At 40.1% G+C, this 15,820-nt stretch overlaps 1 protein-coding gene across 2 annotated transcripts in view; it reads right to left on the reverse strand.

Moving 5' to 3' along the window:
* The window catches only part of PTDSS1 (phosphatidylserine synthase 1), a 56,900-nt gene that overhangs the window by 6,780 nt on the left and 34,300 nt on the right, over nucleotides 1-15,820 (reverse strand). For both annotated transcript variants that reach the window (XM_045004456.1, XM_045004457.1), the window contains exons 8-9: nucleotides 15,335-15,447; nucleotides 13,179-13,244 (exon numbers count right to left, since the gene is read on the reverse strand). In XM_045004456.1, coding sequence (XP_044860391.1) covers nucleotides 13,179-13,244; nucleotides 15,335-15,447 — 179 coding nt within the window. The remainder of the gene's footprint in view (nucleotides 1-13,178; nucleotides 13,245-15,334; nucleotides 15,448-15,820) is intronic.

The following is a 15,820-nucleotide window of genomic DNA, read 5'->3' on the forward strand; positions in this document are numbered from 1 at the left end:
TAAGATGGGAAGAATAGAAGGAGGGTAGCAAGAAGAAGGGGTAGACCTGCCTATTATCAGACAGCCAGTTCCCTCTCCTAGCTAATATGCACTGGGACATGAGTAGTGGCCACACAAAGCTGAGACTATGCCTTCCTGGCAGAAGGAGAGATTCCAGAATTTTGGCCCCAAGTACACATGAAAGACACTAAAAATGAAGGTCCAGATCCTCAGTAAATCAGTGCAGTTCCACTGCCGTCAAGAGAGCTGCACTCATTTACATCACATGATTTGGTCCTACCAGTCTGAAAACACAGAGAAACAACCTTAATTTTATAAACTTGAAGAGACTGGTTCTTACATTTATGGTACAACTGACGTATCTGACAACATCCCAGGAAACAAAGCTTCCATACTTGCTATGTAGCAGGTGACACAATATCACTGACATACATGACTAATTCATGGATCAGGCCATAGGTGAGAGAAGATAGGGCAGCTCAGACAGCAGCAAGCAAAGTAAATTTGCAGACAGAAAACACAGCTTCAAAAAAGGTAGGTTTTTCTGGTTTGTTCTTTACTGGAAGATACCATGTTGGTGAATATGAAAATTGTAGGACAACAATGCAACATTTAATTTTGCACCTTGGAGTGCAATTAGTCTTTTGATGACTCCTATAAAAATTTGCATATATAATTTGCAGCTGATTACACATGTAAAATATTGTTTGATTCAAGTGATACTGAACATTGTACATTTATAAACACAAATCCAATTTAGGCACAGCAATAAACCCAAATACTTTGCTATTAGACAAAGGGTCAAGTACTGATTGCATCAGACATTATTAAACATCCTTTTAAAAGGCTGCAGAAACAAGGGCTTTTTCAGATGCCATTCTTATACCCAAAAATATTCTTCACAAAGGCTGTCAATTTAAAATAGGTCCCCAGTTATCAAAGACATCTATTTTAGTCAGTTTATAATTAAATCTTCAAAAGCTCACGGGAACTTGGTGAGAGACTACCATAAGGAGTATATACAATTTGTAGCTCTTGAGACAGCTGAATAGGCACTGGTACCTTAGAATGTCTTATTAACTTGTTGAAACTGAGGTTCTCTCAGAACAATACAAATAAGTTCTCTCTTCAGAAGTGTGTCCAGAAAGAACTATGAAAAATTAAATGAGACTGATTGGCTTACAATAACTAAGGACTAGAAAGACTACAAAGAGATGTTATCAGAATATCTGTGAGGTGTTGGTTGGGGGTGAGGGGAGATTTTGTATGATGTCACAACAGTACGAGTGTGTGCATGAGGGGAGGAGGGAGGGAGGAGAGTTTATAGATGCCTAAGCAACTACTGATTTACTGGTCTTCCTAAAGAAACCAACAGAGATGAGAAGGAGTCTAAAGGAGTCTCAGGTTCTCATACAGTGGAGATTCCTAAAGCAGAGGATATGAAAAAGAAAGGACTCTCTGTTCTGGTCACCTACCTCAATCTCCATTGGTTGCAGCTGTTTGAGATGCTGTTTGCTCAGCAGAACAAGCACATCTATCCCCTCCTCAAACCTCCTTGAAGAGGATATCAAACACCGTGCTTAATGCAAATCTTTCAGTAATCATGACCTTGAATCACCCTCATTCATCTAAAACTGATGCTTTAGAAAAGAGGGTAGATAATGTTGAAGATTTCACAAGAGATTGGATGCATAACCGGAGCGAAGTATGAAGTCCATTAGTGGAGTCCTTATCAATTCATTGTTAAATAGAATTCTATGAAGAATAATTGTGAGAACATCAGAGTTACCAGAAAAAGTTGAAGGACCTGGTGCACATGAAGCACTTACATTCCATAGCGATAATACTTTTTAGCATTAGAAAGCATTGGGTTAGAAGTTTGAAACGCTCTTCTGTGTTCTCAAGTTTTTCAGAACACATTTTAAATAACGCATGGGACCCTTCATCTGACTCATCCCATCTTTCAAAAACCCGTATTAAGCAAAAATTGGGAAGCAACAAATAAGAAAAGGAGCATGAAGGTAATCTGGAATCATAAAGACACCTAAAATTATGACAAAATATACAATATTCATGATCTTGCAAAGTCTATTCAGATGCACAGTAAATCTTTGACTTGTCAATCAGGATATTTTCTCTTCAGGCAGAAGGGCATTAGTTCTTTTTCTTGTCAAAACTTTCTGCAGTTGATCAGGGAGAGAAACACATTTTTCATTTATTCAATTGAGAAAAATAATTTGATTGGGCTAAGTAGGGCAATGAACGTGGTAAAAACTATACAGAACGAAAAGAGAACTTCTGAAGATTCCCTTTCAGATTCTGTTCTTCCTGAACTTCACTCAGGTTTTGTTTAAATATGTTATCTGCATTATCCCCCTTATTTTAGTGAAATTTCTATATGCTTTCAAATGATAATTTACATTTTTTTTCTCTTTTAAGGATGACTTTTTTCTGACTGCCCAAGGTGATTAGGTTTTTTTTTAAAAATTTATTATGAAGCTTTTTCAAGGAGAGATGAGGCTGTTAAATTCAGTTAGTGGTAAAGAGACCGTTTCTGCTCCTCCTAATTCTGAATTTTCAGATGTATAAGCACAAAAACACAAACTTCCTAAAATGTGTCCCTTTTTGGCAAAACTTTTTTTTTTTTTTTTTATGATTTGTATTATCTGACTACAGTCTAAACACTTCCATAGTAATTTATTTATTTATTAGACAGCTCTCTTCTTACCTAGGAAACTTCAATTTAAATTTTCTTTAAAAAACATTTTCTTGCTGCTTGTCAGTCACCCTATTATCTTTTTACAAACCAGATATCAATGACTGAGACTATTGCATTCCCTTCCATGCACACAGCTTCTTTATACATTTTGATTTATAAAACATACCCAACATGACATTCGAGATGTACACACAGTGCAGTCTTTAAAAACCCCATACAAAACAAAAGTCAAGTTTCACCTAATCTGAATCTACTCACCCTTACTCAGCCCCGAAAAAAGCCTAGAATAAAGAAACAGGGTTTGCAACATGCTGTGAAGGTCAAAACTTGTGTTAGACCAAAAGAGTCTGGGGAATTTCCACTGTGACCTTCATCTTCCCAGCCCCCAGCTGATTATTTCTAGAGCTTGTCATCTTGAGCCTGTCATCACAACCTCTGGGTTAAAAACCAAGAGGAGAGGATCCTTCTGAGATACACAGAATACAAAACAATAAAGAGAGTTTTGTAGATCAATGCCAACACCCTGACTTGCATGAAATGGAAGCCAGTAGAGTCTCTGCAGCACAGGTGTCATGTGCTTCCTGCAGGAAGTACTGGTAAATAGGTGAGGAGCTGCATTCAATACCAGCTGAAATTAGCCAATTTGTCTTCATAATTCTGTCAAGGCAACATTACCCTCTTGTAATTTCATAATCTGCCCTAAAATGGTAATGAAAGAACTAGACTTTCCATGCTGAGCTAGATAACACAACTGCACTGAAGTGTGTTAACATGGGTTTTGAGGCAATAATGAACAGTCTAGCAAACTATGAACTGTAGGGTGCATATTTTGATTCATGTACGAAGACCAGACTATAACAGACACTGTGTCCACTCTTCTCCCAAGAAAGAACAATGAAAGGAATCCACCAATACCACTCCTCAGTTGGCGAGAAGGGCCATTGAGCCACTGAGCATGTTTGGTTTTCTCCCTCTGATAGGGGAATGTCTGCACTGGTCCCATAAAGCTTCAAATCTCCAACAGTCCATGGAGATGGATACGTTTTACATCAAGAATGTAAACAGACATTTACTTAATTAAAATGATACAGTAAAACTACACAGAGAAAGGATAGCAAATAGGATACTGTACTTCTTACTTTTTCATCTTTTGTCAGCAGTACATAAAAACACTAGACATTTTCCTATAAGAAGCATGCAGAAGCTGTTCTAGCAGTGGTTGAAACTAAATTTTAAAGGCAACTCCCCTTCAAAATAATTGTTTTTAAAAAATCAAATGACCACAGAGAACAAAAAACAGACCCCCATCTGCATCAGGTAAATCAATTTTGTGGACAAAAGAAACTATTAGACATTTAAGAAGGACCAGAAGATAAACTGTGGCTCTCTTGAAGTCACTGGTAAACTGTCCTCCACTTCAGTGGGACCAGAATTTCACCCCTGGTCTCTACCTAAAAGCAATTATTCAAGTCTTACTGGTCCAAATACTTTGATTCTTTTAATAAAGTATTGCTCTAATTGACTATATCCTGCTAAATTCTTCTACTTCACTAAATGAAATAGTGATGCCAAGCAGACTACTGTTCACATTCGTTCTCCAAGAGGCACAACATTACCAACTACTCCATAACAGTAAGGAGTTTCTTGGCACCTTTCCCTTGGGTCTGAAATGTACAAGTACACTGATGATCCATTAGTGTGTGCACATTCATGCCACTTCTTGATCCATTCTTTAAGAAGAGAAACCTAATCCATCTTGTGAAAGATTAAACAGCTTTCTCTGCACAGAAGAAAGTCAGTCTATCTTTTAAGACTCAATGACATATAGCTAAAACCTTCCTATCTTGTTTGGCCACATTTGTTCACATGTAGGACCAGGGGCGGCTCTAGGAATTGTGCCGCCCCAAGCAGGGCGGCACGCCGCGGGGGGCACTCTGGCGGTCACCGGTCCCACAGCTCCGGTGGACCTTCCGCAGGCACGCCTTCAGGAGGTCCACCGGAGCCGCGGGACCAGCGGACCCTCCGCAGGCACGCCTGTGGGAGGTCCACCGGAGCCACCTGCCGCCCTCCCGCGGCACGCCGCCCTAAGCATGCGCTTTGCGTGCTGGGGTCTGGAGCCAGCCCTGTGTAGGACCCATTCAAGAAAAAGAAAACTTGAACTTGTACATTTAGCATCAAGAAGCTCTATCCCTCAAACCTGCAGCCAAAAGCTCAGAACCTACATTAAAGCCTGCACTGCTCTTAAGCACCCTTAAGAAGATATATGAATATAATAAAAAGGTTCCTTCACTGAACACATAATAGCTCTTCAGTGAAGACTTTCGCTTAATGTTCTCACCAACTTTCAGGTACTAGAAATTCATTGCTTAAAAGGGATGTTCATTTGTTCAGATTCTTGATTAACATCTTTATTTTACTAGTGCTTGTTATATAAAATATCCTCATATAGTTGAAAGTCTGACCCACCCTCTATGATCTAGCTATATTAGGATTTTATATAATTTACAGGATTGCCAACCACAAGCATACCAATTTTTTATATAAATAAGATTAAAAGAAATCAAACAGCTTTTAGGTTGTTTTTTTTTAATTTACTTTCTTGTGATTGAGCCTCTAGAGTTCACATTTTCCAGCTCTGTTCCACATTCATGAGGGTTATAAACTTCCTTTTAAATGAAAACTAAGATTCTTACTTAGTCACATGATCCTAGGAGCTGAGGCCATCAGAGAAGCACCAAATACCTTATGACTTTGACAAAATCACAAGAGTTGGCACCAATATTAGATGTATATATTTGTGTTACCTAAGCACTGCACAAAATTAAGGAACATAAAAGCCTAGAACAAAATGGTGTTTTAGTAAGCAAAAGTATCCAAGTTCAAAGGAACTGACAGATGAGTGCGTGACTTATTCAGCTCTCTAGAACAGCAGCTCTTGACCAGGGGTCTGGAGCCCCCCTGAGGGGGCCATCAGAGATTTCAGGGGGTCCACCAAAATAAACCAGAGAGGAGCCAGTATTAGACTCGCTGGGGCCAATGGCAGAAAGCCGAAGCCTGAGCCCCACCACCCTTGGCTAAAGCCGAAGCCTGAGGCATGGGGCCCTGGGCAACTGCCCCGTGTGTTACCCCCAAACGTCGGCCCTGGCTTTTAATCTACTGGATATGCAGAAAAACAGTTGTGGCACAGGTGGGCCATGGATTTTTTTTAATAGCATGTTGGGAAGGCCTCAGAAAGAATAAGATTGAGGACCCCGATCTAGAATATCTTAAATTGCAGTGTGAAATATGCTGAATACTGTATTTTGATTTTCTTTTATAATTTCTTCCAGTGTTTTGTACTGTGCTAAACAATGTAGTGCTCAAATAAATAGGAAGTGACACTCATTTGGGGAATCTTCTGAAGTTTCAGAGTTTGATACAGGATTATAAATTACTATCTGGAAATTCCATTCCAAATCAGTACTCTAGAAACTGTAACACTTTCTACTCTGCTGCTTACTATTATGTTGGATCTGTACATCCTGGCACTCATTACATTCCACAGTCAGATCTATATTTGGTCTTCTAGAGATTAAGCTGATGTCATGGTACATAAAAATATTAGGGCTGTCGAGTAATCGCCGTTACTCACGCAATTAACTCAAAAAAATTAACTGCGATTAAAAAAATTAATCGCAATTAATCACACTGTTAATAGAATACCAACTGAAATTTATTAAATATTTTTGGATTTTTTTCTACATTTTTAAATATATTAATTTCTATTACAACACAGAATACAAAGTGTACACTGTTCACTTTATTATTTTTGGTTGCAAATATTTGCACTGTAAAAGTGATAAAAGAAATGGTATTTTTCAATTCACCTCATACAAGTACTGTATTGCAATCTCTTTATCGTGAAAGTGTAACTTACAAATGTAGATTTTTTTTGTTACATAATAGCACTCAATAACAAAACAATGTAAAAATTTAGAGCCTACAAGTCCACTCAGTCCCACTTCTTGTTCAGCCAATTGCTAAGACAAACAAGTTTGTTTACATTTACGGGAGATATTGCTTCTTATTTACGTCACCTGAAAGTGAGCAGGCATTTGCATGGCACTTTTGAAGACAGCATTGCAAGGTATTTACACGCCAGACATGATAAACATTCATATGCCCCTTCATACTTTAGCCACCATTCCAGAGGACATGCTTCCATGCTGATGATGCTCATTAAAAAAAATAATGCATTAATTAAATTTGTGACTGACCTCCTTGGGGGAGAATTGTATGTCTCCTGTTCTATTTTACCTGCATTCTGCCATGTATTTCATATTATAGCAGAACACTTTCACAGCAGATTTGACAAAACGCAAAGAAGGTACCAATGTGAGATTTCTAAGGATAGCTACAGCACTCGACCCAAGGTTTAAGAATCTGAAGTGCCTTCCAAAATCTGAGAGGGATGAGGTGTGGCGAATGCTTTCAGATGTCTTAAACGAGCAATACTCTAATGCAGAACCCGAACCACCAAAAAAGAAAATCAACCTTCTGCCGGTGGCATCTGACTCAGATGATTAAAATGAACATGTGACAGTCCACTCTGTTTTGGATTGTTATCGAGCAGAACCTGTCATCAGCATGGATGCATGTCCTCTGGAATGGTGGCTGAAGCATGAAGGGACATAGGAACCTTTAGCGCATCTGGCACATAAATACCTTGCGATGCCAGCTACAACAGTGCCATACGAATGCCTGTTCTCACTTTCAGGTGACATTGTAAACTAGATGTGGGCAGCATTATTTCCTGCAAATTATAATCAAACTTGTTTGTCTGAGCGATTGGCTGAAGTAGGACTCACTGGACCTGTAGGTTCTACATTTGTAAGTTCAACTTTCATTATAAAGTACTTGTATTAGGTGAATTGAAATATACTATTTCTTTTGTTTTTTACAGTGCAAATATTTGTAATAAAAAATAAAGTGAGCACTGTACACTTTGTATTCTGTGTTGTAATTGAAATCAATATATTTAAAAATGTAGAAAACATCCAAAAATATTTAAATAAATTGTATTCTATTACTGTTTAACAGTGCGATCAATCTAATCGCTTGACAGCCCTAAAAAATACCATTAATCTTGCTAACTGCCAGCTCCATAAATGAAATGGCTACACAGCACATCAGCCTGTATGCCATTCCAAAAGCAGACAACTGAATCTGAATGTTCACTGGTTGTTATAATGGAATCTCTTGAGATTCAGGAAATGGGCATGAAATGGATGTCCCTTAAAACCTCAGTGCCAACTGATTCCCCTAGGTTGGTTAATTTGCCAAAAGCAAGAAGCAGGAGTAAAAGCGTACCTCAGCATGTATCAGCCCTGATGGGACAATATCTACACGAGCAAGCCTTGCTTACATGAACAGCACTGATGTCTGCAACTTCAAGAGGACAGAATGTTCCTTTCAAAAAAAGCACAGATGTTTTAAGACAGATTTGTTCCCTTCACCTTCTATAATGTTTCTATGATCGAGTGAGAAAACAGGAAGCCCTTAAAGGCTTTCTGCAGACTGTAATCCTCTCCCAGCTTTAGAGGACAGGTTTCTATGATTTTTGCCAGCTGTGCTGCTACATTGTCAGGGGCCAGACTCCTACAATATGGATCTTACCCAGGCAGTTACAGACATTTTGCTTTCCAGAATTGTCCATTTTAAAACAATCCTTTCCATAACTCAAAAATTAAAATAAGAAAGGGGAAAAAAAGCAGGATAAGACTCTAAAGAGATACAACTTTAAAAAAAATGTTTTTTCTACTTAACGTCTTTCATTGCCATTACTTGCATTACTTTTAACATGTTAAACTTCAACTACTGTAGAAAAGAACATTTGAGATAACCCCATTGTCTAAAGATGTGGCATATACAAGTGAGGAAACAGTAAATAAAAAAATAAGGAAATGTTAGTATTAAAGGTGTTGCCCTACTACTCCAAGATCGATGGGAAAAAAACAGTTACCTACCTGAACAATAACTGTCGTTTTGCAAAACGTGGGTACAGACATATATTCCACTTGGTGTGCGTGTGCCCACTGCCAGAGCCGGCTCTAGACCCCAGCGCGCCAAGCGCGCACGTGGGGCGGCATTTTGCCGGCAGGGCGGCAGGCGGCTGACCTTCCGCAGTCATGCCTGCGGGAGGTCCACCAGAGCCGCGGGAGCAGCGGAACCTCTGCAGACACGTCTGCAAGAGGACACCAGGAGCCGCGGGACCGGCGCCCGGCAGCGCGCCCCCCGCGGCATGCCGCCCTGCTTGGGGCGGCCAAATTCTTAGAGCCGCCCCTGCCCACTGCACTGAAATTGGAGAATTTTGCTTTACATTGCCCATTGGGGTGGTGCTTGTGCCCTCTGGCCCCATAGCCCCTCCCATAGCTATTTAAAGGCAGCGCTGCCTCAACCCCCCTCCGTTGCACTGAACATCAATAGTTGAGACTTCAGTGCAGAGGGGACAGAGACTGGGTTGTGGAATACACATCTGCACCCACATCTAGAAGAACAATAACTGAAGAACAGATAGGTGACTTTTTTTTCTTCTTCAACTGTTTGAAAAGGTGTATTCTACTCATGTGACTCATAAGCAGTAAAGGATGGAGGTGGGGCTCAGAATCTGCTTAAACAATGACAGCAGAAATGCTCTTCCAAAGTTTGGTTCTGATCTAGATGCCCCACTTTAGACAAGAACTTAGGGTGTGGCCTCAAGGCCACCTTGTTTTTGAAAAACTTAATATAGGGATAGTCCACCATTAAGGCCTACAAGCTCAATAAATCTCACAGAAGTTAGGACAATAAAAAAAAGCTGTCTTTTGGCAAAGAAGAGACAGAGAGCAAGTGGCTAGGACCTCGAATAGAGGACCCTAATGGCAGTGTGCTGAGATCGCACCAGGTAGATCCTCAATGAGCTGAGAGAGACCTGAGGACTTAAGATGCAACAGGTAATCCAAAATGTCTTGAATACATGCTAGCACTGGCTAAATTCCCTGAATCAAAGACCAAATCAAAAAATGCTTCCACCTCACCAAACAGATATACCTAGTAGAAAGTTTTCTACTATTAAACAGAACTCACTGTACTGCTTGCAAACATTCTTCTTCTTTCTAGTCTAACCATGCAGCATCCACACCATTAGATGCAGACTACTGGATGCCATACCTGGCCGTGGCATTGCACTGACAGGTCAGGAATGAGGGGAAGAGAGCTAGGAGGTCAAACAGATGGACTGTGAAGGTCGGAAAACCAATGTTGTCTTGGCCAAGCTGGTGCAATGAGTATCACCTTGGCATGATCCAACTTCAGTTTGAGAAGCACCTGAGGAATGAGTGAGCTTGGGGGGAAAGCATACATCAGGGCCGATCTCCAATTCAAATGGAAGGTGTCAGCTAATGAGCCCAAACTGAGACCCGTGTGCATGCAAAATATCAACTACATTTTTTGTTGTCTTTCGTTGCAAACAAGTCGATCATTGGAATGCCCCAGTCTTTGAAAATGGACCTCAGAATACTGTCCTTCAGAGCCACTCATGACTTTGGAAGAAACTCCAGCTGAGTTGATCAGCCAGCCAATTCTGAGCACCTGGTAACTGTGCAGCTGTGGCTATGTCTTCCTTGATGCAAAAGTGCCAAAACTATTGCTTCCTGACAAAGTTGGTTGGAGTGGGCTCCTCCCTGCTTGTTACATTATTGTAACTATATGAACCACTACCCTGATCTGATACCAAAAGGATCGACACGCACCGTAAATGGCTCGAAACTCCAGGACCTTGATATGAAAGGATGCTTCCTGTTCCGACCACAAACCCTGAATTATCAATATTCCTAGATGTGCTCTCCAACCTATTATGGAGGCATCAGTGAGTACAGTCCTGGTCAGTGGAGAACAAGCAAAGGGTATACCCTAGCATGTTATTGATCTGTTCTGTCCACCACTGTAAAGAGTCCAGGCATTTGGAGAAGTCTGTCCAATGACTGACAACTCGGGTGATAGACCAACTTCAACCATGATTGAAGAGAACAAGATGCAATCTTGCATTCTGGACTAGGTAAATGCATATGGCCTAGTAACTTCAGATACACATGGATTGTGGTTGAAGACTGAGATTGGAAGTCCTGACATAGGCATCAAATGGCCTAGAATTGCTCATGCGAGAGATAGGTCCTTGAACTCAGAGCCTAGGATGGCAATAATTAACTTGATTTTCTGTTTTGCTCTGACTTTTTTTTTTTTTTTGACAGTCTTCTGATTTTGTTCAAAATCAATGCTAGTCAATCAAAGAGATTGAGTGTAATTGAGGACTGATTCTTCAGATCTGCCCCTCATTAACCAATCATCTAGGTATGGGAAGAGATGAGTTCCCCTCCTCCTGAGATAGACTGCTATCACTGACATGCATTTGGTAAATATGGATGGGGCTGATGTCAAGGCAAATCGGAGAACTGTATACTATTAATGATGACCTGCAACTAGGAATCTCAGAAACTTCCTGTGGCTTGGGAAAATCAGCAAATGGGAACAGGCATCTTGGAGACTAAAAGCAGCAAACCACTCATTGTGATTCCAGCCACGGGAAGAAGGAACAGATAGAAATTGGATGGTATAACCCAACTGCACAGTGCTTAGAATCCACTTGTCTGAGGTTACTGAATCCCAAGCTCTATGGAAGTGGGACAGCATGTCCCCAAAGGGAGGGGAAATAGACTTGACTGGTGACTGGTTTGTTGCCCTTGAAGGGGGGTGTCAAATTGGCTGCTTGCCATTAGTTGATGGACTATGGGCTGGCTGGCTGGCTGAAGATGGAAAAAAAGAGGGCCTTCTCCTGTGCAACATGTGTCTCCTCTTGGAGAAGTCCTGTTGTCTTGCAGAATTAGCAGGCTGCCTGAAATACGGCTGGGAGTACTATTGGAACTGTTGTTGTTGTTGTAGATCCCCATAATGATGCCTTAACTGTTGAGGTATAAACCCCAAAGGATCATAAAGTGGCCCTGGAGTCCTTAAGAGAATGTAACGTCTCGTCAGTCTTTTCAGAAAACAAAGACATAGCCACATCTGTAGCCAAGAAGCTCTCCTCATGGTTACAGTTGAGGCCATAATCCTAGATGAGGTGTCCTCCATATTGAGTGCTGATTGCAGTGATGTCTTAGACACTAGTGGGCTCTCTGCCAGAAAAACCTTAAACTCTTCCACAGCATCCTCAGGCAACTCGTCTATAAATCTGGACATTGTGTCCCAATTCACAAAGTCGTATTTAGATAAAAGCACCTGCTGATTAGCAATGTGCATACGTAAGGAAGACATAGAATAAATTTCTCCCGCATTTAATCCAATCTCTTGGCCTCTTTTAGATATTCACTTACTTCTGCCCTTCCACATTCTCTCATTAGTGGCAGTCACTGCAAGCGAATTAGGAAGTGGATGCAAGTAGAAACACTCAAATCCTTGCACAGGGCCTGGACTAATGTGGCCCTTGGTGTTGAAAACAGGATCAGTTCTGTTATTTTTAAGCATCTGTTGAAGCACTTTACTAGAGAGTTCCCTTGTGATCCAAAAGAAGGCTTCCTGCAGTGTCAAAGAACCTTTTTAGTGGAAAGCTCTATAATCCGGCAGGGGGAGTCCACTAGCCCAGACTGGAAGTTCTGGTTAGCAAAAAGGTCTGTACCATCTCTAACTTCTATGATATGAAGAGGATTTTGTAATTTAAAATTTTATTAAGCCACTGTTCCAGAAGCCAAGTAACTAATAAATGAAGACTAATACAAATGAGCTTGACTGGATTTTTATATTGATCTAAAAATAAAATCTGCTATATGCCATCTAGCTGTGGAGAATGGTGAAATAATTTACAAAGTGTGCTTAATAAAAATTTGTATAGTGCCCAGCACCATGGGATCCTGCTCCATGACCTGGGCTCCTAGGTGCTACTACAATGAAAAGTTATTATGTATTAAGAGCCTAAAATTCAACTCTCGTAAAGCCAATAATCACTGAAAACAGAAGGAGTTGCGCCCTCATATCTGAAGGCAGAATTTAGCCCTACTTAATTATGCTTCACAATATCCCTGCTAGGCAAGCACTTTGCACAGTTAAAATGGATGCATCAGAGGTAAGCTATTTGCTAAGCCACCAAACGCACCACCAACTAAGTGGGGAACAGAATGCAGATGCCCTAACTAATATTTCTTTCTTTAACCAGCTGCACCTATAACTCTCCCTTCCCTTCTCCATCCTTTCCACCCCACAAATCTAAGATTTTCTTCCCCGATAGGCTTCTCCCAAGGATCCTTTTCTGTGCATGTCTTTTAGATTGAAAGCAATTTGGGGCAAGGACTGGCTTCATATCATACCTGGCACCACACTGCCAACACTTAAAACAACAAAAACAGAACACAGCCCCGTGTTTGTAAAATTTCCAACAGTCAAGAACACTTACCCGAAAACCCAGCACTGAGTTCCTACCCTTTTGCACTGTGTGTCTGTGAGGTAGGCGTAATATTGCCTGGAAACAGAAACAACAAATGAAAATTCTTTAATGAAGCACAAAGCTTCTGAAATACATTTACACTTTTAAAAAATGATTAACATTAATACTCCCTATATCAAAAGTGGAGCACTTGGGGCTTATATCATGCGTTAAGTTGAATAATGATGAAAGCCTACTGGATGGCTTCAGTTTTAGTAGGACTAATCATCAGATGGGGGAAAAAAATCAACCAGAGGCTAACAAGTCTTGGAAGAGCGAATTTGATTGAAAAAATTATCTATGCTCTAAACTTTGAAGTTATTTTTCATTTTAAGTTATTCTAGTTCCTGAGTGTGCATGTACGGCTTGGGAGGTAAAGTGTGTCAGTAGAGGGTTAGTCTTGGGGAAAAAACATAGTTTAAGGAAACCAAGGATCTGTTTAAAAATTAGATTCATCATTTTAAAATATGCCTCTTTTCTGTTTTGACATTACTCTGAAAGGCCCCCATTCTGACATTGCATCTAAGTGGGAATGGAACATAGTTTACATGACTATACTGACAGTTCTGGTGACTGTTATCCTCCATTCACAGAACACACACAGCACAGGCAGCAGCACAATGCAAGGTTTTTCATAATCTGCCAACCTGCATCAGCATTGACTTGGAGAGATCACTGCTAGGGGTGGGGGATAATTCAGTTTCCAAGCCATTCAATTCATGTTTTTTCTACAGAGACTGCCAATAAAGAATATTACTTGTGACAGTGATTGTATTTTGAGGGTAACAGATTAACGGCTAATTAATGTGAATGGAAGGTAGAGCAATACTTGTGATATGATTATTAGGGACAATGCCATTTGCCAGCATAGTGGGACACATGATAGCTGAATTGTCTTCTTTTTATCCTTTCACAAATACAGAGGAAATTAAATTCAAAAGTCTTATGTTGCTGTAACGTCAGGGTTAAGAATTTAAACAGAGGAAGCATAACGGGGAAGAATGGTCCAGTGGTTCGGGGTGCTAAGCTGCGACTCTGGAGACCTAGATTCAATTCCCTGCTTTGCTACAGGTTTCCTGTGTGACTTTGGGCAAGTCACTTATCATATGCTCCAGCCCAAGCAGGAACGTCTACACTGCTATTTTTAACCCACTTGCAGGAGCCCCACAAGACCAAGTCAGGTGACCCGGGCTCTGAGACTCGATGCCATGGGCTTTTTTTTTTTTTTCTGGGCAGTGTAGACATACCCTTTGTTTCTCTGTGCTTCTGTTCCCCATCAGTAAAAGGAGGATAATAGCACTTCCCTACTCACAAGACTGTTATGAGGATAAATACACTAAAGACCGTTAGGCGCTCAGATACTATGGTAATGGGGTCCATATAAGTACCTAAGAGAGACAGAACACACAATATTGAAAAGTTACAGTTCCTACGCAAACAATTTGCACATACATATTAAAATATATATTTACCAGAACCCCACCCAAAAAACAACCTCAAGTACAATATATGCTTCAATAGGTGGAATCTTGACTTTTCAATTTGGATGTAAACAGAAACTGGTTGCTACATAAAATTACTTCATGAAATAGTTTTGTGAGGTGACTATGGATTGATTAGTTCTCAAATCCCAATCACGGTTCATATTTTGTAGTTTCACTAATTATTCAAAACAAGGAACTATCACCTTTCCTTATAAATACATTGTGGTATATTCCATACTCAAGCATAAATAGGTAGCTGGAGGCAGGTATTATGGAAAGACCCACAGGTGTAAATTCCCTAACCTGCATGCTGTCATGATCATATGGCTCTTGTCAACAAAAGACCCTTACATGAAATTATGGGTGGCTGTATATGGAGTTAATCCACCCAACACAGGCAACAGCTGTGCAATCAGAAGAGAGAATGATGGATACCATTAGTAGCATACACCCAGACTGCTGAATTTTATCCTTAGTCTTATACCTAGTACTGCAAAAATAATGATAATTTTGCCCTTTTTGAAGACTTAAACGCATTATTTCATTTCACACACTATACTTATTTATAAAGCCTGTACACCTTTTCTTGTGTTCCTAAGGGTCAGAACTACTGTACAATTAGAAAAAAATAAAATAAGTTACCTTACAGTGGGTGCTGTGATAATTCCAATGAAGAGAATTCTACCCCAGCTTAAAGGGTGACTTGCTTGGAATACAAAGATATGTTTCAAAAAGAATGTGTTCAACTCAGTCAGCTGGAAATAAAAAAGTCAGTTAATAAGGTTCTATTTTACAGGACAGACACATACACATGTAACCCCTTCTCAGAGACTGATGCAGAAAATGTTAGGATTAATATAATAATTAAAATACACAAGAGGGAATTATTTATGGTTTACTGCAGCTCAGTAACTAGCTCTTCTGCTTGGATTAAGAACTAAAAGCTCTTAAAATATCATCTTCAGAATAGGCAAAGTTGTATACCAAGTCAACAAACCAAAAAATAAAAATTAATAAAAACAACACCACCACTCCCCCCCCAAAAAACAAACGAAACAGTGCGGAACTACTTTGTATACTTCAGATAACCCATCAAGGTTTCAGTTAATAGTTTGCAGAGTTCCATTT

The sequence above is a fragment of the Mauremys mutica genome, chromosome 2 (genome assembly GCF_020497125.1).
Source record: "Mauremys mutica isolate MM-2020 ecotype Southern chromosome 2, ASM2049712v1, whole genome shotgun sequence".
Lineage (NCBI taxonomy): Eukaryota > Metazoa > Chordata > Testudines > Geoemydidae > Mauremys > Mauremys mutica.